Source organism: Leptidea sinapis, chromosome 15 (genome assembly GCF_905404315.1).
Source record: "Leptidea sinapis chromosome 15, ilLepSina1.1, whole genome shotgun sequence".
NCBI lineage: Eukaryota > Metazoa > Arthropoda > Insecta > Lepidoptera > Pieridae > Leptidea > Leptidea sinapis.
The window spans coordinates 14,030,112-14,057,379 of record NC_066279.1 but is presented as its reverse complement, the minus strand read 5'-3'; the positions used below and the strand labels follow the sequence as shown (position 1 = coordinate 14,057,379).

The window sequence follows — 27,268 nt, the reverse complement described above, 5'->3', positions numbered from 1 at the left end:
CTTATTACCCCGACCCCACCACCGTCTGTCACCCCGTGGGACGGTCGCGCACGAAGCTGTTCCTTCGCGTGTCTCCTGCCCGTGTATGCATGCCTGGCTAAGCATATGCAATGGTAGTTAATACTTAGAAAAACGCTCCAATTAGTTCAAAACAGATATCTAACAAACCAATTTGTTCAAAATGGTTATTGTTGGTACATTCTAGTGAATTAACCTCATTTTTTATGTAACTCTATGGAAATGTTTTTTTTTATGAAAATAAGGGACGAGACGAGCAGGAAGTTCAGCTGATGGTAATTGATACGCCCTACTCATTACAATGCATTGTATTGGCACTGCAGTGCCGCTCAGGATTATTGAAAAACCCAAAAATTCTGAGCAGCACTACAATTACGCTCGTCTCATTGAGACATAAGATGTTAAGTCTCATTTGCCCAGAAATTTCACTAGCTACGGCGCCCTTCAGACCGAAACACAGTAATGTTAACACATTACTCCTTCACGGCAGAAATAGGCGCCTGTTGTGGTACCCATAATCTAGCCGGCTTCCTGTGCAAAGGAGCCTCCCACTGGTAATGTGTATATATAAGCTATTTTGCTATATATGTTTTGATGTACAAATCCAAAATGTTAATCTACTAGGTGACCCGACACACGTTTTCTGTTCAGAATAAAAAAAAAATGCGGGTGAAATTTCGTAAAAACTGTTCTTACTGACTCGGCGAAAGGCACAGCCTCCTAGCAAATTTCAAGTCTCTACGTCTTATGGTTCTAGAGATCGTGATGAGTCAATATATTATAGTTGAAAATCTCTTATCTCTATATATATAATATATATAATTCTTCTGTACGTGTGTTGACAGTGAACTCCTCTTAAACGGCTGGACCGATTTGAATGAATTTTTCTGTGTGTGTTTTCAAGTGGATTCGAGGATGGTTTAGATTCACAATTGAACTTGCTCCAAAATGGCAAACGAGGCAGTAACACCACGACACCCCGCTCCACACTCAACGTGGACTTTTGCAATATCAGGGGAATTCACTCCAACTTAAACGCCGTCCACCACCACCTTGAGACGGCGAAGCCGGCCTTGTGTTTCCTTACGGAGACGCAGATATCTCGACCTAGCGATACGTCATATTTAACGTACCCCGGGTACAAATATGAGCATAATTTTTTGCCTCATGCCAGGGTATGTGTGTACGTTAGGGAGGATATCTGCTGTCGCCGTCTCGGCAATTTTGAGGGTAGGGACCTGTCCACTCTCTGGCTCCGCGTAGATTTAGAGGACCGCGTCCGCATCTATGCGTGTGTCTACAGGTCGCATAGTGGTAACGCAGAAACCGATCATCTCATGGGCTGCGTTCAAGCGGCAATTGACGACGTGCTTGCACAGATCCCCTCAAAAAAATCGTAGTCTTGGGTGATTTCAACGGGCACAATGCCGAATGGCTTGGACAGACTACGCAGGGCGATCTGTGCATAATTTTGCATTGGCGTACGTCCTGTCCTGTCCCAATTGGTTGAGTCGCCAACGCGGCTCCCGGATGTGGATAGCCACATGCCGTCCTTATTAGATCTTCCGCTGACTACACATCCCGATGGTTACCAGGTCATTGTCGACGCCCCTCTCGGAACGTCCGACCATTGCCTGGTCAGGAGTGTAGTGCCTATACGACGCCCACGTCGCAGACCACCAGTGACCCGCCGCGTTTGGCACTACAAGTCAGCAGATTGGGATAGGATGCGTTCCTTTTTTGCATCCTACCCTTGGAGCAGGGTTTGTTTCCCTTCGGATGATCCTAGTGCCTGCGCCGTTGCAGTAGCCGATGTGATACTACAGGGCATGGATATTTTTATACCAAGCTCTGTAGTATCGATCGGTGGCAGATCACAGCCCTGGTTCGATGCGTCAGTTAAAGCAGCATCTGACTGCAAAAAACAGGCGTATCGAACTTGGGTTGCGGCGCTGGGCACAAAGGATCCGAACTGCATAGTTCTAAAGAGGAAATACAACCGTGCTTCCAGATCTTTTAAGCGGCAAATCGCCCGTGCAAAGTCAAAACACGTCGTCAAAATCGGCGAGCAGCTTTCCAGTTACCCGACCGGAACACGCAAGTTCTGGTCGTTGTCGAAAGCTGCTCTTGGTAACTTCAGCCAGCCGTCCATGCCGCCGTTGTACATGAGGAATCACACCCTGGCCCATACGGCAAAAGAGAAAGCCGATCTCCTGTGCGCTCTTTTCGCCTCCAACTCGACTCTTAACGACAACGGAAAAACACCGCCGACCATCCCGCGGTGTCAGAGCTCTATGCCTGAAGTACAGTTCAGACAGAAAACTGTTAGGCGAGCTCTGTTTTCGTTGGACGTCAGGAAGTCGAGCGTGCCGGATGGCATTTCTCCAAACGGGCTTAGAACGTGTGCCTCTGAGTTGACGCCGGTGCTAACGCGTTTATTCCGGCACTCTTTTTCCAAAGGCGTAGTCCCTGACTCATGGAAGTGAGCCCTTGTCCATCCGATCCAAAAAAAAGGAGACAGTTCGGATCCGGCAAACTACAGGCCTATTGCTATTACCTCCCTGCTCTCCAAAATCATGGAGAGCATAATTAGCCGTCAGCTCTTAGTATACCTACAGGGTCACCAGTTGATCAACGACCGACAATACGGGTTTCGCCATGGTCGGTCGGCAGGTGATCTTCTGGTATACCTAACACATAGATGGGCTGCGGCTATTGAAAGCAATGGGGAAGGCCTGGCAGTTAGCCTGGATATAGCGAAGGCCTTTGATCGTGTATGGCATAAGGCGCTCCTCTCTAAACTTCCATCATTTGGGCTTCCCGAGAGCTTGTGCAAGTGGACCTCCAGCTTCCTCACTGGGCGCAGCATACAGGTCGTTGTCGACGGACATTGCTCGAACCCGAAGCCCGTGAATGCTGGAGTGCCCCAAGGCTGTGTGCTATCTCCTACGCTGTTTCTTCTGCATATCAATGATATGTTGGACACCTCCAACATTCATTGCTATGCAGATGACAGCACTGGTGATGCCGTATACACGGGCCATGCACGTCTCTCTCGGGAAATGGTCGACCAGTGCCGGGAGAAACTTGTGTCTTCTATCGAGTCCTCTCTCGAGAAGGTGGCGGAATGGGGTAAATTGAACCTTGTCCAATTTAACCCCCAGAAGACTCAAGTTTGCGCGTTTACCACTAAAAAAACCCCATTTGTCGCATCACCGCTCTTCGACAACACTTCCCTAAAAGCCTCGCCTAGTATCGGAATACTAGGTCTCGAAATCTCGAGCGATTGCCAATTCCGTGGCCATCTGGAGGGCAAAGCCAAATTGGCTTCAAAGAAACTGGGCGTCATTAATAGAGCACGGCAATACTTCAAGCCGGCCCACATTCTAGCGCTGTACAAAGCGCAGGTCCGGCCACACATGGAGTATTGCTGTCATCTCTGGTCTGGCGCACCCCAGTATCAGCTCGATCCATTTGACCGCGTGCAACGCAGAGCAGCGCGAATTGTCGGGGACCCAGTACTCTGTGAACGGTTGGATCACTTGGCGTTGCGTAGAGACGTCGCTTCATTGTGTGTCTTCTACCGCATTTATCACGGGGAGTGTTCCGAAGAGCTGTTTTACCTAATTCCTGCCGCCGAATTCCACCTTCGCACGACACGCCACAAGTTAGGATATCATCCTCACCATCTGGATGTGTGGCAGTCCTCCACAGTGCGGCTTACAAGGAGCTTTCTTCCACGTACTACAAAGCTGTGGAATGAACTTCCTAGTGCGGTGTTTCCGGGACGATACGACATGGGTACCTTCAAAAAAGCGCGTACACCTTCCTTAAAGGCCGGCAACGCTCCTTTGATTCCTCTGGTGTTGCAAGAGAGTATGGGCGGCGGTGATCACTTAACAACAGGTGACCCGTACGCTCGTTTGTCCTCCTATTCCATAAAAAAAAATGGCTGCACCGATTTTGATGATTTTTTAGTGTTCCAGTGAATTTGAGATTCAAATTCAAATATTTTTATTCAAAATAGGATTTAAAATGACTTATTGAGCGTCAAAATCTACCACCCATTCAAAAGAGACTGCCTCAGACCTGAGAAGAATGGGCGCAAGAAACTCAGCGGGCTTTTTTTTTATAATATAAAATATGGATTACAATGTAATATCGTACAATAAACATTTATAATTAAAGAGCCTGAGGGTGTTCGCTTTATTCCCAGTCCGTGGTGTCATTAAGAAAATCGTTTATGCTATAATAACCTTTCCCACACAAACGTTTTTTAACAATTCTTTTAAATTTAGTAACACATTTGTTTTGTACATTTTCTGGGATCACATTGTAGAAGCATATACAACGCCCAACAAAAGACTTACTAACTTGACCCAACCGAGTAGTAGGCATAACAAGTTTATGTTTGTTCCTCGTGTTAACATTATGAACGTCACAGTTTCTAGAAAATTCCTCAATGTGCTTATGAACATACAAAACATTATCGAAAATGTATTGAGAAGCCACAGTCAAAATGTTTATTTCTTTAAATTTTTCTCTTAATGATTCTTTAGGACCTAGGTTATAAATCGCGCTAATAGCCCTCTTCTGCAGCACAAAGATAGTATTAATATCGCCCGCACTGCCCCATAACAATATACCATAGGACATAATACTATGAAAATAACTAAAGTATACTAATCTCGCCGTATCTATGTCAGTTAACCGTCTAATTTTCTTAACCGCATTTGCTGCAGAACTAAGCCTATTCGCCAATCCTTCAATATGGGGGCCCCACTGCAATTTGGAATCAAGAGTAATGCCAAGAAATATAGCAGATTCCACTGGTTTTATCACCTCTCCATTTAATAAAATATTCGCATCTACATTTTTGACATTTGGCGCGGTGAATTTAATATATTTGGTTTTATGATTATTTAACAATAAGTTATTGGCGCTAAACCAGTACACGATGTCAGATAGAGCATTGTTTACTTCGTCATACAAAACTTGGCTTCGTTTCACTTTGAATATAAGTGAAGTGTCATCCGCAAACAATACCATCTTGTGTTTTTTTTCTACAAGGTTAGGTAGATCATTTATATAAATTAGGAAGAGGAAGGGTCCAAGAATAGACCCTTGTGGCCCCCATACCGAGAGGAGTCCCAGGCCTACCATTCACCTCAACCCTCTGAATCCTATTATTTAAATATGAGATCAGATGATCGAGTGCAGATCCTCTTATACCATAGTGGCATAGCTTCCTGACCAGCGTTGAATGCTGAACACAATCAAAAGCCTTAGATAAATCACAGAAGATACCAAGTGAATTCTGTGATTCCTCCCAGGCCTCAAAAATATTCCTGATGAGTTCAACACCTGCATCCGTAGTCGAGCGTCCCCTAGTAAAGCCAAATTGCTTTATATGAAGTAACTTATAAGTGTTAAAGTGAGTAAGCATTTGGCTTAAAATATTTTTTTCAAAAATTTTACAAAGGGTCGGCAACACCGAAACAGGGCGATAGTTATTCAGGTCAGAAGTGATTGGTTTAGATTCTCAATACAGTCGACATATTATTCTCCTACGTATGTTACTGATCTCCCCCTAACGACCGATTTTTCAAATTTAACACGTGTGTACAGTACAACGTGTGTCAGTTCCGCTAGTATATATTACTAGCTGACCCAGCAAACGTTGTATTGCCGATATTAAAATCGCGATATAAAAGTAACTGTTGATCGTAGATGGGTGAAAATTTGAAGATGTATGGTTTTTTTAATGCTGACTCATAATCAAACAAATTTAAATAAAAAATGTCAGTAAAATTAAAAAAAAAATTCGTGTACCCTTAACATTTAGTGGGATGAAAAATAGATGTTGTCCGATTCTCAGACCTACCCAACATGCACTCAAAATTTCATGGAATCGGTCAAGCCGTTACGGAGGAGTTCAATGTTTAACACCATGACACGATAATTTTATATATTAGATATAGATTTTGCTATATACATAAATTATTATTCGGGTGTTTTTTTTAATAAATTCCATTCATTAAATAGCCTGTGGCATTAACCAAAAAAGTCATTTATGTCATAGTGACCTTTGCCTTCACCATATTTGTTTTATTTCCCAACACATGCATTTAATACATTTTCTGAGATCCTTTTCTAAGAGCAAATGCTTCGCCTAACAAGACTTGCTAACTCGATTAGCTGAGTTTGGTCATTACCAGTTAATAATTATTCCTCTTGTTAACATTGTGATAATTATAATTTCTACAAAATTCGCTAAAATTATTACACAAGTTTTTTTTCAATGAAAATAAGTGACGAGACGAGCAGGACGTTTAGCTGATGGTAATTGATACGCCCTGCCCATTACAATGCAGTGCCACTCAGGATTCTTGAAAAACCCCAAAAATTCTGAGCGGCAATACAACTGCGCTCGTCACCTTAAGACATAAGATGTTAAGTCTCATTTGCCCAGTATTTTCACTAGCTACGCGCCCTTCAGATCGAAACACAGTAATGCTTACATATAACTGCTTCACGGCAGTGTAGGCGCCGTTGTGGTACCCATAATCTAGCCGGCATCTTGTGCAAAGGAGCCTCCCACTGGTAATATATTTTTAGTCACCTGAGGTGAAATTAAAATAGAAAAACACAATAACGACTACTGGCGCTCATTTATACTATAAAATAGGAATTTAAACAATATCAGTTACAATAATAAAAGGGGCTTACTTTAGATTAAGGATTGGTCTCCGCTGCGCTCCAGCTAGACACCGCAGTACCTTAGAACAATAGCTTTTTTATTACGTCAACTATTAGAGGCTCGTGTGCGTGGCATCTTGACACTCAATGGCATCTTTCAAATTTTGTAACAAACGCTTCGTTTTATTTTACATTGAATTTAATAAAATACAAAATACTTAGTGATGATATTATGTGATGCCAGTTGTTTTTCTTATTTTTTGCAGTATTTTTTTTTACAAAGTTTTGCCACCCGGCATTTCACTTATTAGCAAAGCTTAACAGAACATGTGGCACGTCAACATCACACATTGTTCAAGTCTGGCCTGATTACGCCCACTTGGGCGTAGTATTAGTTTTCGCACTTTGCAACTACGCCTGCGGTATCTAGGTGCTGTCGCTGCGGTTGGAGCACAGCGGAGACCAATCCTTAATTTAAGGTGCTAACGTTGATATTTTAAAGGGATGCCAATCTTAATTACAATAATAGGTTGACTTTCCAAACGGACAGGGATTCCCCTTACACTAGTTCAAAGCACTTACACTAATTTCATCTCGGATGAAACGCGCACAGGCTTATATAGACTCGCCGACACCACCACCGCTTGTCATCGCTTCCACAATGATGTCTGCTGTCATACCAATCACGATGACACCTGTCACCCTTTTCAAGATGACCTGTCTCAATAAGCATCTAATCTGCTTAGCAAAACTCTCTAAGAAAAAAGCAAGCATACGAGCTTACTGGTCACCTGGTGTTTGAGATCTCCGTCGCCCACATTCTCTTACATTACCAGAGCAATCACAGGAGCGTTGCCGGCCTTTAAGGAAGGTGGACGCGCTTTTAAAGGTACCCATGTCGTATCGTCCCGGAAACACCGCACAAGTAAACTAATTCCACAGCTTTGTAGTACGTGGAAGAAAGCTCCTTGAAAACCGCATTGTGGAGAACCGCCATACATCCAGTAGAACCACATGCATTATTAGCTGCCTAGACAGCGTGATAAAAATTTATCACGAAGTCGTGGGCAGTATCTAGTTTAATGATGGTTCATTAAAATATGATTTTCAGCACATCTCTCCGGCCCCCTGCTGCACAGGTCCACCGTTCGGATCCTGGCGATCTTCGACACGCCCATCAGGTCTATAGACGAGCACGCCTTCGCTGGCGTCAACAGGACTCTACAGGAGCTGTATATGAGGAACACCAAGTTAGAGGAGTTCCCTAAGGATGCTTTCAAGGTAGGATTCATCGCGCAGTTTTGCATACGAGTTAATATCTCAAAATGACGCATTCAATTGAAATATTTTTTTCTTCCACCAATTCGAAAATTTATGCCTCAGACCTGACAACTACGGGTGCAAGAATCACAGCGGACTTCCTTTCTAACTTCCCGCTAAGAAAATTTAAAATTTTCAAAATTCGGCAAGTTATTGGTTTTACGCAGCTCAAAATCGTCATAAGTACAATATGAAGCGTTTAGGTATGAAATTAGCGGAGAGTTGCAGGGAAGGCCTTTAGGGTTAACCGTTCTCCTATTTTTTTTTATAAAATTTCGTAACATTAAAAATTATTATTTATAAACCTTGAGTATGTTCGCTCAATTTCCGATCTGTGATATCATTAAAAAAATCATTTATGTTATAGTAACCTTTATCACATAAATGTCGTACTGATACAGAACCTTAAAAAGACCCATAAGTTTTTTGTGCCTGTTTTTCGCAAGTCTGGAGAAATATATATAAGTGGAATATATAAATTTAATTTAAAATGAATTTAAAATATATAAGTTCGCCCATGGATATGAATTTTGATGTTTGCCAAAGACACACTAAAGTGTAAATAGAGAAAAAACATTGTATTATTGAAACACCTTATTGAATTATCATGTGTTTAACTGAACCATATTAATGTGGTATGTGTTTATAGACCACCACATACTGATTGTGATGAATTTGAGCTAATTTTGGAACAGGTATTGAAACAACTATGCAACAGCAATAAATTAATTATAGTGTGAGGTGATTTCCATCCCGACTTATTTGTAAGATCTTGAAATTCACTTAAAATTGTAAATCTTTTTAGTTGTTTTGATATGCCTTTAAGGACAGTGGTAAATTCGCAGGTTTGTATCTGTATTTGTCCAACATTAATAAGCAATTTTTTTCAGATCCTGGGTAACCTCTCAACTCTGCAGCTCGATGGTCATGAAATAAAGTCCCTCAGCAAGGATATATTTGCTGGAAGCCTTGCCGTTGGCAAGTTGGAGAACCTGCATATCAGCAATGGACACATATCTGACATATCACCTGATGCCTTCCAGGTTTGGAAAACATTTATTTATGACTTTAAGGGACGAGCAGGACGTTCAGGTGATGGTAATTGTTACGCCCTGCTCATTACAATGCAGTGCCGCTCGGAATTGTTGAAAGACCCTAGAATTTTGAGCGGCACTACAACTGCGCTCATCATCTTGAGACAAAGTCTGATTTGCCCAGTAACTTCACTAGCTGTTTTTTTTGTTATGAAAATGCGAGACGAGACGAGCATTACGTTCAGCTGATGGTAATTGATACGCTCTGCCCATTACAATGCAGTGCTGCTCAGGATCCTTGAAAAGTCCAAAAATTCTGAGGGCACTACAATTGCGCTCGTCACCTTGAGACATGAGATTTTAAGTCTGATTTGCTCAGTAATTCCACTAGCTACGGCGCCCTTCAGACCGAAACACAATGATGACACATCACTGCTTCTCGACAGAAAAAGGTCGTAAGTATGTCATATAAACCGAGTCAACAGAGAAAATAATTTAAAATATCTTCGATCGTCATTCCATCTCGCTCACATCATATTGTCCAATACTTGCGGCAGTACTGTGTGCAAAAAATCACTATTAAATTAATTACTCATTAATTTTTATTCAAAGTCATTCATATCATCCCCACCATCTGGATGTGTGGCGGTCCTCCACAGTGCGGTTTTCAAGGAGCTTTCTTCCACGTACTACAAAGCTGTGGAATGAGCTTCCTCGTGCGGTGTACTCCTTCCTTAAAGACCGGCAACGCTCCTGTGATTCCTCTGGTGTTGCAGGAGATTGTGGGCGGTGGTGATCACTTAACACCAGGTGACCCGTACGCTCGTTTGTCCCTATTCCATAAAAAAGAAGTCCAAGTCAAATAAACTTTGTTCAATTAGACTTAAACTAAGCGCTTTTGAATAGTCACTATAAATATTTCTTTTAAATTACTGAATCTACCATGTTTGGAAAAAATAGAGCTTAAGAGAAGAACATACAAGAAACTCAACGGCCACCCTTTTCAATCAAATAGAGTATTTTAAAATGGCTCTAATATACAAAACAAATTAGTTTGTAAGGTGCTGCATCCAATATATGAACCTTGTTTAAATAATATAAATAATTTCATAAAAAGTAGTAAAGAATAAACTGTACAAATATAAATTATCGTGTATTGGATGCATCAACCTTTAGAGCTTGAATTCATTGTTTGAGTAAGGAAGCTCTGTGAACATGATAGTCGTGATTACTGTCATAGTTAGTAATCGCATCCAATACAATCCTCTCGGAGGTGTCGCCTGCTGACTATGCTGCTGCCATCCGCCAGCAACCCAGAAAGCGGACAGTGCTGAGGACAGAAAGTGGAAGCGGGCACGCCCGCAATGAACCCGCTTGTAGAGCTGTGTCGAAGGGTCTGACCGACAAGGATGGCTTCATTAAGGTGCAGCGGAAGAAGAGGAGACCTCCTAGTCATAACCAATGTGGCACAGCACCGATAGGACAGAACCAGCTCCTGCGTCCCGTAATCCCAGCGACGTATATCTACGTCTCTCGCTTTCACCACACCACCAAGGCCTCCGACAGTGTTCAGTACTTGGTGGAGAAGACAAGGTTCCGGTTGGGGGTCGAAAAGTTGGTGACGCGTCACGCAGTAGACTTCAACTCTTTTGTTGTTCGCGTCCCGACATGACATATATCTACCTTCCTAGACGTGCAGCTGTGGCCAAAGGGGGTCGTGTTCCGCAAATATCGCGGACGTCGCCGACCGCCGGAAGTTACCGAACCCGCGCCTCACAACGCCGCGAAAATGTGACGTAGATTTAAGTTATATATCATATGTATGTTAGACTATAAGGTATTTATTTTATGGGCCATGTAGCCTGAAATAAAGGAATTATTATTATTATTATTCTCTTTATTACAATTTAAACTTATTTTCTACATTTATATATATAACATATTTATAAAAAACAATATTACAAATATAAATCAAAAAAAAATAGAGTCCCGCCGGCGTTAGTTCACGACAATTCCGCCGGTGGTTAGGGCGACAGACTGAGGAACTTCCACACGATGTGTGCCGTTCCCAAAACAGCTGCTTTCTGTAACTGACCCTCTTTATCCAGTTATTATTATTGATACATTTATTTATTAACTATAACCTGGCATCATAAGCAAGTGATATAATTCTGTTGATATAATTTTCAGTATTTGAAAAAACTCCGTAAGCTAGACCTGCATGGAAATAGGCTGGTGACCTTAAAGAAAAGCCAGTTCAAGGGTTTGAGGGAAACTGAGGTTTTGGACTTGAGGTACGTAATGATAAACTTAACCGCCAAGCTATTTCCTTCTTTAACATCTTATGTCTCAAAGTGGAACCTGGAAAAATAGTCCATGCAGGTTACTCTCTGGTACCCAAAAGAGTGCAAACGGCCGAGAAAACGGCAGACCTTAACCAATTAGATTTTTTTCAGCCGTTGTGTTAAGTTAAGCAAATATGATTTTTATTGAAGAACGTAACAAACAAGTGTACGGGTCACCTGAATGTAATTGATCATCAAGATATTGTAAGTTTTAATATAATGTTAATAATATTAATTATTATTTATTTAATTGTTTAGTAGGAAGTCCACGTTGTATACAATGTGTTGCTTTATGGTATATTTACACGTTAATTACTTATACTATTTAACATCGTATACCCCATTTACGGGCTAACTCGACATGCAATTAATTAAATTACAAGTACTAATAAACAAAAAACTAAATTAAAAAATATCTTAAAAACTCTATTATATTAAATAAAAACTATTATCAAAAACAAAAAAAAACTAATGATTTTAACAATATGTTTTTTAATTATGCGCTTGAAAATCGATGCAGTATTCCAAAATATGTCCAAATGTGCTATTTTAAATATATCGTTATAGGCCATTACAATTCTGTTAATATTAGCGGTCCTACCTAGGCTACTCTTTGTAATTGTTTGTCTGAAAGTAATTTTATTTTTAATATGTGACCGTATTATCACCATAATCAGTATATTATTCCTTCAGATATCCCCCCGCTGTCCGCACGCCTCGCCTCGTGCTGTGCCGTAGTCGTCGCTCACTGTGTTATCGCGTTAATACTAATGTTGCGATCACGTGTTATTTTTATTTATTCTAACAATGATTGATCAGAGTCATCATCAACGTTAAAAAAACGAAAATTATTTTATTCATTGCATCATCCAAAGATGAGAAATGGCGAAAAATATTTAAGACATGTGTGTTGTAGAAAGGTAAAACGAAAATTAAAGGTTTAATTAATAGGTTAAATTATAAAAAAATTATCGACATGAATATATTATATCATCAATTATAATTAAGTCACAGTACTATCGCATTCCTAAACTCTGCATTCAACTCGCGCGTATTCTGTACGTGGATGGCAAACCCATGCGTATACTTCATCCGAGACACAAGCCTGTGTTTAAAAACACATATATTGTTTTTAGGGAAAAGGAGGACAAACGAGCGTCACCTGGTGTTAAGTGATCACCGCCGCCCACAGTCTCTTGCAACACCAGAGGAATCACAGGAGCGTTACCGGCCTTTAAGGAAGGTGTACGCGCAGTAACGCGGCAGGCGCGGAAGGTACCCATGTCGTATCGTCCCGGAAAAACCGCACAAGGAAGTTCATTCCATAGCTTTGTAGTATGTGGAAGAAAGTTCCTTGAAAACCGCGCTGTGGAGGACATATTAAAACCAACATGATTATTTTGAGCACTATCACTAGTACTAGTGTTTGTTACTTATGTTAATATAAAGCAATGTTTTTTATTTGTTTAATACTTTCAGTTACAACAATCTTACGAAGCTAGACGGCAGCCATATTGGAGACCTAACTAAACTGGGCTGGTGCAACGCTAGCCATAACCGACTGCCGGATATACCCAGGTAGGTACTTAATTTAAGTGGAACGTCTCTAAAGTGTTAGCTCAAAAGTTGCATCAACACTTAGCTAACGTAGCGAACCTACATCAGGTCGTAAACGTTAACGTTAACTCATAGAATAACAGAATTGATTCGCCTTTAATAATCTTACTCTTTTTCGCAAATAGTCGCTCTAATAGCTCTCTTTTGGAGCACAAAAATACTATTAACAGCCGCAGCATTTCCCCACAAAAACCGTATGACATAATGCTGTGGATGTACGCAAAATGAACCAAACGAGCTGTATTTACTTCAGTCAATTGTCTGATTTCTTCAACGGTATATATGGATTCATGTATTACATAGATTGTAATTAAAACAATTTTTTCTACTCCTATAATATTATGTCATTTATACAGCCACGTTCAGTAATATTAGTAGATACTTTATTGAGTCTTTGAAAAAGTCTATACTCTATGGCCTATAAAAGCATTGTTTACTGCACTGTAATGTCGCCAAAAAAGCACAGTTGTTTTGATGTCATAGACTACTAAATCTAGGTATGGTAGGTTCATAGAAATATTAGGTTATACGTATTACATAATATATTAGATACATAACATTTTAATGTTAACTTAAAAAAAACATGGTACTATAATTTGCCAAGATGCTGCTGTATTTTGTAATTTTCAATTTTCCCTCGTTGGCTGTATGGGTGTACCTTTGCCATTTCTTGAAGTAAAAATGAAACCACTCACCATAGTTAAGATTGACAACATATTTCCCGCCCATTTAAGCGGCAACTCAAAAACTTGTGATATATTGTATGTTTTATTTAAAATTAGCTAGTCGTAGAAAAAATATTGTATGCGATACGGTATATATAACTTGGGTTAAAAAAACGCTCGTGGCGTTATTCATTATGATGATTGCGACACACGCCACTCTTGTGTTTTGACCCTCATTATAATAACTGTTGCAGTAAATAATGAAATTGTAAATCTAAATTATTAAAAGATTGGCAATGAGTTTCCTGCCACTTCTCATGAAATTTCAACTTTTCCCTAGTTGTGGTAAATGGTAAAATGTGTAATTTTGGCATTCATAAGAGTATTTTTTAATTCACATTAATAAATGTTTTTGATTGATGTATGCCATGCGTATAAAAGGCATAAAAAGGCATTTATTTTCTCAAAATTGATTCCTTTAGAATTCTTTTTGATGTCATTTCTAATATACTAGATTCTACTACCGCTTCGGAAACAAATGGCGCTTTGAGAGAGAAGAAGCGGCGCAAGAAACTCTCCCAGCATTATTTTTTTTGCGCTCTTTTCAATAAAAATATACAATATTGTACAGTCATTTCTATCGCTATAAAATAATCATAATCTAGCCCCAGGCTGTCCGATCACTTAGATTAGAGTAATAGGATTTACGACACAGACATTTTTTTATAACTAATTTAAATTTATTTATAGATAATGCCTGAACAGTGGCTGGGACTTTATTATAAAAGTGTACACATTTACCCTTAAAGCTATTATGTATCTTATGAAGCCTACTAGAATTAGTTACAAGCAATCCCTTATTTCTAGTGTTATAATAATGAAAATCACTATTAAGAGCAAAAAGGTGACGATTTTTATGAACGTATATTAAATTTTCATAAATGTATTGACAATGAACAGTCATAATATTTATTTCTTTAAATTTTTCTTTGAGAGACTGTCTATTACCAAGCTGATATAAAGCACGAACAGCTCTCTTTTGCAGAGCAAACACTATATGAAGTACACTAATATAGCGGTCGCAACATTCGTGTACTCTCTAATCTTCCTAACAGCATATAAATAGGCAGAAAGTTTATCTTAAATCCCACATATAGTTTCACTTAAACTAACTTATTGATTTCAGGGGTATGTTCGCAAGGAATACAGTTATAAAAGTGGTGCATTTGGACAATAACAATATTAAGAAACTGGACACAAATAGCTTTAGAGGCATGAGGTTTTTGAGGTAAGAATATTATATGAAATCAAAATGAAAATATTTCAAATCTTTAAAGTTGGAAAAGCAATTGCATACCTAAAAACCTTTTATTTCAATGAAAATAAGGGACAAGACGAGCAGGACGTTCAGCTGATGGTAATTGATACGCCGTGCCCATTACAATGCAGTGTCGCTCAGGATTCTTGAAATACAAATTCCAAAAATTCTGAGCGGCACCACAATAATTGAGTTCGTCACGTAATTTCACTAGCTGCGGCGCCCTTCGGATCGAAACACAGTGATGTTTATACATTACTGCATCACGCCGTTTCCAAATTGTTACATAAATACAGCAATAGGCATAGTCTGTCTTTCACCCAAGACCACGATTTATTTAATACGATATACATACAGTAAGCGAGATTTCCATAATGACTGAACCGAGTCCATCAGGTTCCAAAAAAAAAGTTTTTCTTAATCGCCAAGCACGAGAAATGGCGAAATTATTTTAGGCATATTGTGTGTTGAAGAAAGGCAGAACAAAAAATTTAGATTTCGTTATTAGGCTGAAATGATGGAAGAAATAATAAAATACTTTTTTCAAACAAAACAAATCTTATAACTATATTTACACACACAATACACGACAATTTTCACAATACTACAACTACATAAAATTAAAACTATGATTACGTGGAAGCGTACCAAGAATACTGGCAGCATTACCGCGTTGGATAGCTAGGCTGATCCGTTGACCGAAATAGCTGCCAGCGCTTGGGTTTCCAGTAGCTTTATTGAGGCGCGAAGATAGTATTTTGAACATTCTCCGGGCCTCTGGGCCCCACGAGCCAAGTGTCTCGACACCAAACGGCACAAAGATGTATGACTCACTGAGGCCAACATATTTGCGACATTTTTTCATCATTTTAACCTGTGATCACTTGAAGCATTATTAAAATTTTTCGACACACTCGATGATGATTATCAATTATAATTAGGTCACAGCACTATCGCATTCCTGAACTCTGTATTCAACTCGCGCGATATCTATACTTAACTTTAGGTAATTATCTATACACCTAGTTAAAGTCTGTTGATGTTAGGCGACGCATGACAATAGCTCAGGTTTATTACTTTAGTGTGCATCTACGTCTCACACTAGCGATTTGTTGGTCACTCTGTTTTAGTGTGCGTGCCTTGCTGAAAATAGTGGTTAAGATTTTGCCGCTATTTTTTTACGTGTTCACAGCTTTTACAATCTATACATATAATAAAGTCATACATATAAATTCCATGAATTAGAATAGTAGATTGTTAACATAGGGTCGAAAGAATCAATTCCCGAGGTATTTAGACGCCCGAGCGCAGCGAGGTCGGCTATAGTCCGAGTAGGAATTGATACTTTGACCCGAGTTAAACACTCTACTTTTCATTTCGAATATGAGGAAAATAAAACTAGTTGTTTATCTAAGCACAGATTAGTATCCCGCCAATTTATGCCGACTTTTTAAATTTCAAATATGGAACTTACCGCGTAATTGTTGCGGCTTATTCCGCTCAAAGAATTTTGCGCTAAGTTCACACTGGCTGTTTAGAAAGTCACATTGCCGCAGCATTTTTTCTAATTAGTTCTTTTTTAAATAAAACTCTTCACAGCAGTTCTATTTTTAAAGTTCATTCCGGCCCTTAGGTGGGAAGTAATTTATATGAGTTTTTCCCTCTCTATGGAGGGAAACAGCATTTTCCACCCAATAATCAGATCAAAACAACATTACTTTCCGAGTATGAGAAATGAAAAATATTTTTGTCTACCCACAGACGTCTGTATCTTCAGGACAATGAGATATCAGACATAGGACGGGGAACGTTCTCAGCGATCACAAGAATAGGAACAGTGGACCTCGCCAGGAATCAAATCACCAAGGTGGACTTCCAGATGTTCCAGCAGGTCAAATACGCTGAGGTTCGTCGTTATTTATATTTTTTCTTGTATAGTATGCTTAGCAGTTTCTTGCATGCTGAAATCATCAACTACAGCATAAAGTACCAACTGCTACTATCATGCGTTAAATAATTTGGCTTCCCAACTGTAAGGCAATTGTAGTGTGATATACAACAGGCTGAAAGGACACAACATTCCTAACCTTGCCGATAGATTCACCACTTAATAGCCATCAAACATGTAGAGAAGTTCAATGGAACTGTCTATAAAAACAAAATACAAAAATGAACCCACCAAAGAGACAATAAATTGGGTTATTGTGCTAGGCACGATGGCAAAATAATAACAAAAAAAAAATATGGAGGGCGATAGATGTCGTGTTGAAACGTACATACGTATAGTAACAAATTAAAAACGAAAAGAAACTCACAACTTAATTAACAAGAGTAGGTTGAGTTAACGATAAAATAATTTCAATAAAAGACATTTTTTTTTAACAAAACATTAATTTTTAAGTAAGTAGTACAAACAATTGTGTTAAAATGAAATATTTTGAGAGGCGATTGGTTATTTTTTAATGGAAAAGGAGGACAAAAGAGCGTACGGGTCACGTGGTGTTATTATCACCGCCATCCGCATGCTCTTGAGCTCTCGGTAACACAACACAAGGAAGATCATTCCACAGCTTTGTAGTACGTGAAAGAAGTTTCTTGAAAACCGCACTGTGGAGGATCACATCTTGGCGTCACATATCTAGTTGGTGGGGATGATATCCTAATTTGTGGCTTGTCGTGCGAAGGTAGAAGTCTGCGGTGGATAATGCGATAAAAGTTAGAGCAAGTTAGAGAATATAGAAGTTAGTTAGGTTAGAGCACGTGTGACCTAAGAGTATGGCTACAAATGTCAATTTTCAACGTCGTCATGACACCTACCAAGCAAGCAGGCCAAAACGGCAGGCGGTTAAAATATTCGCGTCGGTTTGCTATTTTAAGTAAAACACAGATTTGTGCAGTGCAGGAATGTGAAATATACCTTTATTTATTATACTACACAGCTAATCGTCATTTTCTGTATATGGAAGAAGCAAGAACATGATACCTAGCACATAATAGACATTAGTTTAACAGCCGCATAAAAATGCGAAATCATAACAAATCTAACCATATATTAAACAAAATATAAATATCGGAGTGGATAATTAATTCTGTTTTTGGCATACATATTTTAAACTGCTTTTTTAACTAAGTTATTCATAAAAGTCAGTCATTTTCAGTAATAAAAATACTACGCATCGTTTCCGAACTGACGGTGGGGCCATGAAAAGAACGCAAAGTCATGTTTGCCTAGCTAATGTGAATACTTTGTTGTTGGAGTATAAATTCTATGTAATTTTATAAGTTAACTTAAATAAAAAAAAACACGTAGCGTGTCATGCACACTAAACTAATATTCCTGACCTGTTTTTATCGGTTGACTAACAGGAAGAGACTATCTAAACGTATAAATGTTCCACCACCGGACATTACGTGCAAAGTACCATCCGCATCACGTAGACGTCTGGCATTCCACAACCGCGCGTTTTGTTCGAAATTTCTTTCCTCGCACAGCCACTTTGTGGAATCAACTACCGGCAGCGGTCTTCTCGAACAGATACGACTTAGGGACCTTCAAGAAAAAAGCATACTCCCACCTTAAAGGCCGGCAACGCATTTCTTGACACACCTGTTGTTGCGGATGTCCATGGGCGGTTGCCTCACCTCTCCCCATCCCGTGAGCCCCTTGCCCGTTTGTCCCCTCTCATAAAAAAAAAATTATAATAGTAATCTAAGAACAACGTATAGACTAGTAATGTGTAACATTCGGGTTAATCATAGAAAATACCATAAATAACCCTCTTTTTGTTGCAGTTAATCAATTTAGCTGAAAACAAAATAACACTCATAGAGAAACAAGCATTCACCGACCTGTACTTGGCCACCGTGAACATAAGCCACAACGAGCTCTCGAGCATCGAACCCAACGCCTTCCAGAACTGCAACAACATGACCCTGTTGGACTTGAGTCACAACAGGCTGACAGAGATCAGTAAGAACGCCTTCGATGAGAATACATACGCATCTGAACTACAATTGTCTTACAACGAGTTTACGGATTTGGGGCAGGTGAGATAAGTTTTGAAGTTATTCCTTGTAAAACATCCTTTACCAGTGGGAGACTCCTTTGCACAGGATGCCGGCTGGTTATGGGTACCACAACGGTGCCTATTTCTGCCGTGAAGCAGTTATGTGCAAGCATTATTGTGTTTCGGTCTGAAGGGTGCCGTAGCTAGTGAAATTACTGGGCATATGAGACTTAACATCTTATGTCTCAAGGTGACGAGCGCAATTGTAGTGCCGCTCAGAATTTTTGGGTTTTTCAAGAATCCTGAGCGGCACTGCATTGTAATGGGTAGGGCTTATCAATTACCATCAGCTGAACGTCCTGCTCGACTCGTCCCTTACATTCATATAAGATGAGACGACAGCAATATTCCATAATATGTTGCTATGGGTGAAACTGAAGATTTTAAAGTTTTTCTTGTCTGTCTCCAGGTTCCTCTCCACAACATGACAGGAATCCGTGTGTTGAACGCGTCTCACAACCAGATCGCGATCATCCCTCGCGCGGTGTTCCCCAAGCTGTATGAGCTTCATACAGTGGACGTGTCATACAACAATCTCTCTGACATATACAACGCGGTGTTCCAGAACTTATTCTCAATAAGGTGAATTAGGTTTTTTTTTACTCTTGTGAATGATGAACAAATATACCAAGATTCACGCCACTTAGGTACTTTCTTTATCTAATTAAGTTTTCTTTATTCATTTCAGTTTCATTATTATATTATTTTTGTATATCATTTCCATCATTATAACCATGTGCCTTGGGGGCCCGGTGACTTGTAGCAAAGGTATTCATTACCTATTTCAACTCTGGTCTCTCACAATTAAAACCATGTGTAAATATCGATATAAATAAACCGTGTATCATCCTCATTGTGTGAGAAAAAAAAATATTTTGAATTGAATTGAATTTTCAGATATTTAAACCTCAGCCACAACTCGTTGGAGCATATCAAGCCGTCGACATTCGGCACGATACCTACAGTACTGGAGCTGGATTTGTCGTACAACTTGTTGGTCGACGTGTCGCGAGGAAGTCTCGCCAAGTTGGCGAGTTGTCGGCTACTGGATATCAGCCATAATTATCTGGACAAGATATTTCAAATACCCATCAGTTTGGGGTAAGCGTTCAAATCAAATCAAAATATTTTACTACAAAATGGTGTAACAATATATAATTAATTCTCACTTCTGGGCTTACAAATAAAAATTTTAACCAAAATTTATGAACGATGCGGGACTCGAACCCGCGACCTCTCAGGTTTCGTCCGAGCGCTCTTTCATTGAGCCAACCGTTCGAGTGATGTATCGTTCGTAAATCTTTGTATGTCTTGTTCAACTCTCAGGTTGTGGCTCCATGTACAGGATCTACTTTACAGTTGATAAGCTGCTCAACCTCAATTTTTGCATGTATAAGAAAATAGACTGTTAAGTAAAATAATAGATAATGTCTGAACAGTGGCTGGGGCTTTATTATAAAAGCTATTATGTATTATTTTGTATTAATATATGTATATAGCAGGAAAATAGGTATTTATAACAGTGAATGCAGGGTATATATACTCAATGTTCTGAGATCTAAACTTATTGTCAAATATTGCAGCGAACTGAACTTCGCGTATAACAACCTGAGCGAGATTCGGACTAGCACATGGCCCTCTATGAACGCGTTGCTACGACTCAACTTGTCGCACAACTTGTTGGCGGACGGGTTGTCGAGTGACGCGTTCTCGAGCCTGCTCACGTTACAGTCGCTGGATCTGTCGCACAACGGGTTGACTCGACCGCCGTGGGAGGCACTCAACACGTTGACCAGCTTGCAGTATCTATATTTACAGGTAGGTGTAGTCTTATTGTTATTTTATATTTAAAAATACCTAAATTCAACCGATCCATATGTACCAATTCGAAGAACGTAACATGACACCACCGGTACATATATCCTAACGGCCTAACGATCCACATGACCTCATACGATTTCTCGCTTTATTTTGTGATTAGGAAGTGCTATTTTCCTTTAAAATTATAATAGAATAAAAGTCCGTTAAATTCTGTACAATTAAGAACAAAGACAATGGGATGTTGGCATAAAAAAGTTAACGGAAAAAGGGTCTTCAATCTTTATCAGCCGCCGATTTGATAGTGAAGTGTGCAGAATTTTTACTTTCTTTCGAAGTTTTACCCAATAATTAGTAAGTTACTATTTTTATTATACATCTAGACTATATTTCCGAGGCAGTAAAATAATTATTATAGTATGATATATAGTTTTTGTTGATATAAATTCGACTTGAAATAGCTTTCAAAATTAAGGACATTGAAGCGTCGTTTCCTTTGTCTGTTTTATATTATTTATTTATTTTGGAATATGTTGAAATATGTTTACTTTACTTGAAAAACTATCGTAAAATATATTTCAGTAGTTATTTTGTCTTAGCATTTGTGTTAGCGATCTCGCACTTCAAGGTCGATCAAGATCAAGGGATTCTTCTTAGTCTTTCGGGATGAATATCTCAAATGATTACAATAAAGCATGTATGTTTTAGTTTTGTTTTAACAAATAACAGATAAAGATGATTATAGAATCATAATCCCAAAGAAATAAAACTAATTATTTTTATTGGAAATACTCATTTATTCCTTAATGTAATGGTTTTTTATTGCTATTGTAAAGGTCTACATGCAGAATACCCCTACCCCGCACGGCTCCACCGAAGAGAACTAATAGGCTAATCGGCAACTTTAAACTTACATTCAACCAATTGCCCTGTGCTTCCCTTGGGCATAAAAAGAATAGGGAAGTCCCAGGCCCAAGAGTGTCGTAAGAGGCGATTAAGGGCATTCACCAGTGGGATGCTCCTTTGCATAGGATGCCGGCTATATAATTGGTACCACAACGGCGCCTTTTTCTGTCGTGAAGCAGTAATGTGTTAGCATTATTGTTTCGGTGTGAAGGGCGCCGTAGCTAATAAAGTTACTGGGCAAACATGACATCTTATGTCTCAAGGTGACGAATAATAACGTCGAGTAATAAAAAATCCTGAGCGGAACTGCATTGTAATGGGCAGGGCATATCAATTACCAATATTAAGTCAGCTGAGTCTCGTCCCTTATTCTCATTAAAAAAACACACGTGTTTCGCCTCTATAGGAGGCATCCTCAGGAGATGCTAACTCGCCGAATACTGGAACGGGAGTGAAGTTTGTCCTATTTGTTCGGTCTTTTTAATTAACATTTAAGATATCTCATAACATTTACATAAGTACTTATAGATTTCAGCAAAATGATGCCAAATTGAGTGTTTAAGAGTTAATAAAATCATAAATATAATATTTTCCAATAAAAAACCTACACTTTGTGTTTATTTTACTGAGGCCTAAACAAGCAGCTCCAAAAAACCTCATATTTTTTTATTGATTTCTTGGGAATTTGTTTTGATGTCAATTGAGTTACTTCTTCCGTTTCGGAAACAAATGGAGCTCTGAGAGAGAAGAACTCTCTCACTATCCTCTATAAGTTAAGCCTAGACTAAACTGAAGTCCTAACTTCAGTTTAGTCTAGTAGTTGAGCAATTGGATTTTCTGCAGAGCTATTTAAAAAATATATAAATTTAATTAAATACCCTTAAACGTTGTGTATTTTATACCATTGCTTTACCTTGAAGTAATTTCTTTTTAAAATTTTAGCACAACCAACTAACGGAACTAACTCGCGCCGCGTTCGGAAACCTCCCCACCACGTTCCAGGTGGACTTGTCGTACAACAAGCTGTCCAGCATCGAGCAGCGGTCGTTCGAGGGTATGCAGCAGCTGTTAGACCTGTCGTTGAGAGGAAACCAGCTTGAAAAAATACCCAATGAAGCCTTCAAGGGATTGGTTGCTTTGAGGTGACTATACATTGCTTCCGAGTGAGTGACCGCATGTGGTGTTCAATTGACACCATAATATTTTAAATACCTTCGAAAAAGGATTCCACTTAAATGTGTTGGAACAATTAGAAAAAAAATACACAAAAATAATATTTACATTGTTGAATGAACAAACAAATTTGGTCTCTTCACCATTGTTACGTATCTCTTCCGGGTGTAATACTTCACAACACTTACCAATCACAGCGCGCCAATTCATTCGACGAGAGTATAAAAGTGCTGTTTCCGGCTTAATTAAACAATCCCTAATTGTTGTTTTATTAATAATATAATTCAATTTATTGTTTCAGGCGACTCGATCTCTCGTACAACAGTCTAGATAAAATCAACAACAAAACACACGGTTTGCTGGATGACTGCCTCTCACTAGAATCTGTATGTATTTATTTGAATTGTTCATATTAGTTATATGTAATTAAAGGGAGATTCGTAAACTATTCGACTGGAGCTTTTTGTTGGGTGAAGTGTATGTGTTGCCGCTATAACAAGAAATAATAGAAAATTGAAGCTCAAATTAAAAAGAAAATTTACAAAACTATTATACTTACACCTTGCCTTAACAATCCGCATATAAACTTTTTAGGGAAACTAGAAAGGTTTTAAACTATAAAGGCATGATTATTTTGCGTAGTTTACTTAAATATTTTAATATTCCTAGATGTTATTGATTTGTGCATACTGTTATGTTCAAATTACCAAAATGAAACTAGATGATTATGACCAAAAAATAAACAATGGCAAAAAACTCTCCCATGCTAAAAGCAAATAATATTGACTGTATAATAATAATGACTTTTACTGTGTGCGTATGGATGTACACACAAAATATATAGTTAAAATTCACAATGCTATTCAAAAAAAACGAATAACAGATTGTTAAACATTCCAGCTTTAGTTAATAGACCTATACACGTTACAGGTGAACCTGAGCCACAACAAAATAGGTTTCCTAAACAAGAAAATGTTCCCATCGAGCCCCTGGATACCGTACAGACTGATGGAAGTCGACCTGAGTCACAACGAGATACCCGTCGTCACGCTCGACTTGACACACGGCACCAAAACTGTCAAAAAGCTGAATCTGTCGAGCAATTATATTAACGATATTAGAAACAGTAAGTATTTCACATGATGTTTTTACAGGAAAGTTTTATTACCATTCCCACAAAGATCGCCATGGCGATCGGTCCTGCGCTGCCATCATCCATCCTATTCCGGCGATCTTGACCAGATCGTCGGTCCATTATATCCATAATACCATTCATAATATTGAGACGTATATATCAGATATGATGATGATTATTAATTAATATACAGATTGCGCGCGAGTTGAATGCAGAGTTCAGGAATGCGATAGTGCTGTGACCTAATTATAATTGATGACCATAATCATGAGTGTGTCGATAAATTTAAACAATACTTTAAGTTTACCATTTTAACTTAATGCTTCAATCTCAAATTATTTTCTCGTTACCCTGCCAACCTAATGGACGGGGATCAGTCATTATTAGAGTAAAAATTAATAATACGGGATCGCAACTTAACAGTATAATTAATATTCTATATATAACACACTTGTCTAAAACAATTTTCGCTATTTCTCGTGCTTGGCTATATTTTTTTTTAACGGAACCTGATGGACTTATCAGTTATTATTAAAATCAATAAAATAACACGGAGAGCAACTTTAGAACTTACGCTATAACACGGTAAGCGTACGATAAATATAAAGAACGGCACAACACTAAAGCTTCTACAACAGGGGTGCGGGTAGCGGGGGGAGATACTACCGCTCTTTACCCCAGGCCCCGACTGCATTCAACTTGCGCGCTATCTGAACTTTTTGTACTAAAAATGAATGATGTATTTTTGAAGAGTTTGGTTCAGTTAGTCTTAAATAAACTTTTATAATATCTATATACAGGGTGTCCCAAAGTTATGGGACATGAAGGGAAAGTACCTTAAATATCGAAGATAGGCTATTTTTTTGAAAGAAGACTTTATGTTATTTTTAAAAGTTAGTAATTCTGCATTCAAAGTTTTTCTAAAAATAACTTGCCTCGTCTGGGAATCGAACCGACTTAACTGTAAAAAAAATCACCCCTAATTTTATGATACCAGTCGATAGAATGGTCAATAACTAATAACTCTTCTTGAGTAACATAGTATTTGACTACTTATATTTCGAATTCCAACGTTCCTTCATTAATTTATTTGCTTTTAAATTTCGCCCAGCGAAGTGGGCGGGAACGAATAGTTTATATATAAATTAATACTATTTAGGCATCTATACTATATACATTGATATTATAATTAATGTGAACGTAACTATCTATTTTACTCCTAAGCTAATTTTTTTAGTCTCCAAAGAAGTGCTGTTATAGAAACTTCTACAGCTATATATAATTCAATAAAATTGTTGCAGATGTGCTTGGTAACTTAACATCGCTAGAAATTTTGGATCTGTCAAGTAATCAACTCAAAGATCTGGTCTCGAGAAGCTGTAAGTATTTACTGTTTATTACATATTCAGAAATAATTTGGGAGTAACACTGAAAAGTGCATTGTTAATTATACAAATTTAATTTAGTACTCACTTTAAAAGAACAAATTGTTTCGATTTGAAAGTGTGACATCTTAAAAGGTTGAGCAGGTTATTAACGGTAAGGTAGATCCTGTATATGAAGACACAACCTGAGATTTGAACGACAAATACCAAAATTTACGATCCATGCGTCACTCAAACGGTTGGCTCAGTTGGTAAGAGCGCTCGGTCGGAACCCGAAGGCGCGGGTTCTAGTCCCGCATCGTTAATAAATTTTGGTTACGAATAACAATGGCGAAGTTTCATACAACAAAATATTTGAAACTGAATGGTTAGCGTCTCAAGATCTGTTTGCATTAATTAATTCTCTATAATTTTCTGAATCTAATGATATCCTTAAATTGGAACATTGACATTTTTAATTTGGAACCGGGATAGTGGAGAAATAAATATTGTTTGCGTGAGATGTATTATATGTTATTATTTTCAAGTTGATTATTAGCTATTTCAATTCTATGTCTGCTATCGAAACGTATATGCTCACAGAAATATGATTGTGGTGATGTACCGTGATGAACTGAGGTAACTATAAAACGTAAGTACTCATGAATAGATCATAGAGGCTAGATCATAGCCATAGGTGAGGCCATAGGGGTCGATAACTCATTGATCATTCATATTGACAGACTAGCTGACCCGGCAAACATTGTTTTGCCATATAAATTATTTTTAGAGTTGGACCGTTTCTTGGGCATTGCAACATTACTTTATTTCTCTAAAATTAAAGAATTTTTATAAAATAAATGTAGCCTAAGTTACTCCTTATTAAAACAGCCACCTTCCAATAAAAGTCCTGTCAAAATCGGTCCAGCCGTTTCAGAGATTAGCTGGAACAAACAGACAGACAGACAAAAATTGTAAAAAAATCATTTTGGTGCATGTACCGTATATATTCAAATACATGTAGTAAAAAACGATTATTTCAATATTACAAACAGACACTCCAATTTTTTTTAAGATGTATCTCGTTGATGTAACCTAAAATGGATGCGATTCATTGTTGTCACATCATACAAAGTGAAAATTAAAAAATATTTTATTTATTTTCCCGGTTCCTTTTGCTATACATTTTTTTTTGTAAAAAGTCAATTGTATTGTGTAGTTTTTTTTGTGATCATCCTAATCTAAGAAGATTATTCCAATGGGCAGGTAAAATTTCAGCATTATTCAAATTTATATAATAATTAACCCCAGAAGTTATCCACATATAATAATAATAATATAATAATATTGACTCACCTTTCACACAAATTATCTTGCCCCAAATTAAGCATATATAGCCTGTGTTATGGGTTACAAGACAATGATATATTTAATACAATATACTTACTTAAACATACATAAATTCATATAAACATACATAAATACATTTAAACATCCATGACTCGGATACAAACATCCATATTCGTCATATAAATGCTTGCACCTACCGGGATTCGAACCCGGGACCTCTAGCTTAGTAGGTAGGATCGCTAACCGCTAGGCTATACAGGTCATGCTGTAATATTATGTATGCAAGAATAAAATTAAGAAAAATAGTCATACGGTCTCCATTTTTTTTTGGGAACTGGAGTGCAAGTGTTACGTATGTAAGCAATATCTTCTCAAAACGTAGGTGGATATAATATGCACCCACGAAACCATATACATAGCAACGCGAACTTCAATTATT

The 27,268-nt window shown here is 38.3% G+C and overlaps 2 protein-coding genes across 2 annotated transcripts in view; both read left to right on the top strand.

Annotated features, from left to right (window-relative positions):
* Positions 1-27,268, top strand: part of LOC126968316 (zinc finger protein 675-like) — a 288,679-nt gene that overhangs the window by 19,936 nt on the left and 241,475 nt on the right. The window lies entirely within an intron of this gene.
* Positions 1-27,268, top strand: part of LOC126968295 (chaoptin) — a 37,279-nt gene that overhangs the window by 5,013 nt on the left and 4,998 nt on the right. The window contains exons 3-16 of the mRNA XM_050813207.1: positions 7,829-7,998; positions 8,928-9,080; positions 11,262-11,365; positions 12,896-12,994; positions 14,885-14,986; positions 16,778-16,922; positions 18,809-19,063; positions 19,493-19,665; positions 19,981-20,184; positions 20,667-20,901; positions 22,750-22,949; positions 23,282-23,366; positions 23,911-24,106; positions 25,417-25,494. Of these exons, the coding sequence (XP_050669164.1) occupies positions 7,829-7,998; positions 8,928-9,080; positions 11,262-11,365; positions 12,896-12,994; positions 14,885-14,986; positions 16,778-16,922; positions 18,809-19,063; positions 19,493-19,665; positions 19,981-20,184; positions 20,667-20,901; positions 22,750-22,949; positions 23,282-23,366; positions 23,911-24,106; positions 25,417-25,494 (2,199 nt within the window). The remainder of the gene's footprint in view (positions 1-7,828; positions 7,999-8,927; positions 9,081-11,261; positions 11,366-12,895; positions 12,995-14,884; positions 14,987-16,777; positions 16,923-18,808; positions 19,064-19,492; positions 19,666-19,980; positions 20,185-20,666; positions 20,902-22,749; positions 22,950-23,281; positions 23,367-23,910; positions 24,107-25,416; positions 25,495-27,268) is intronic.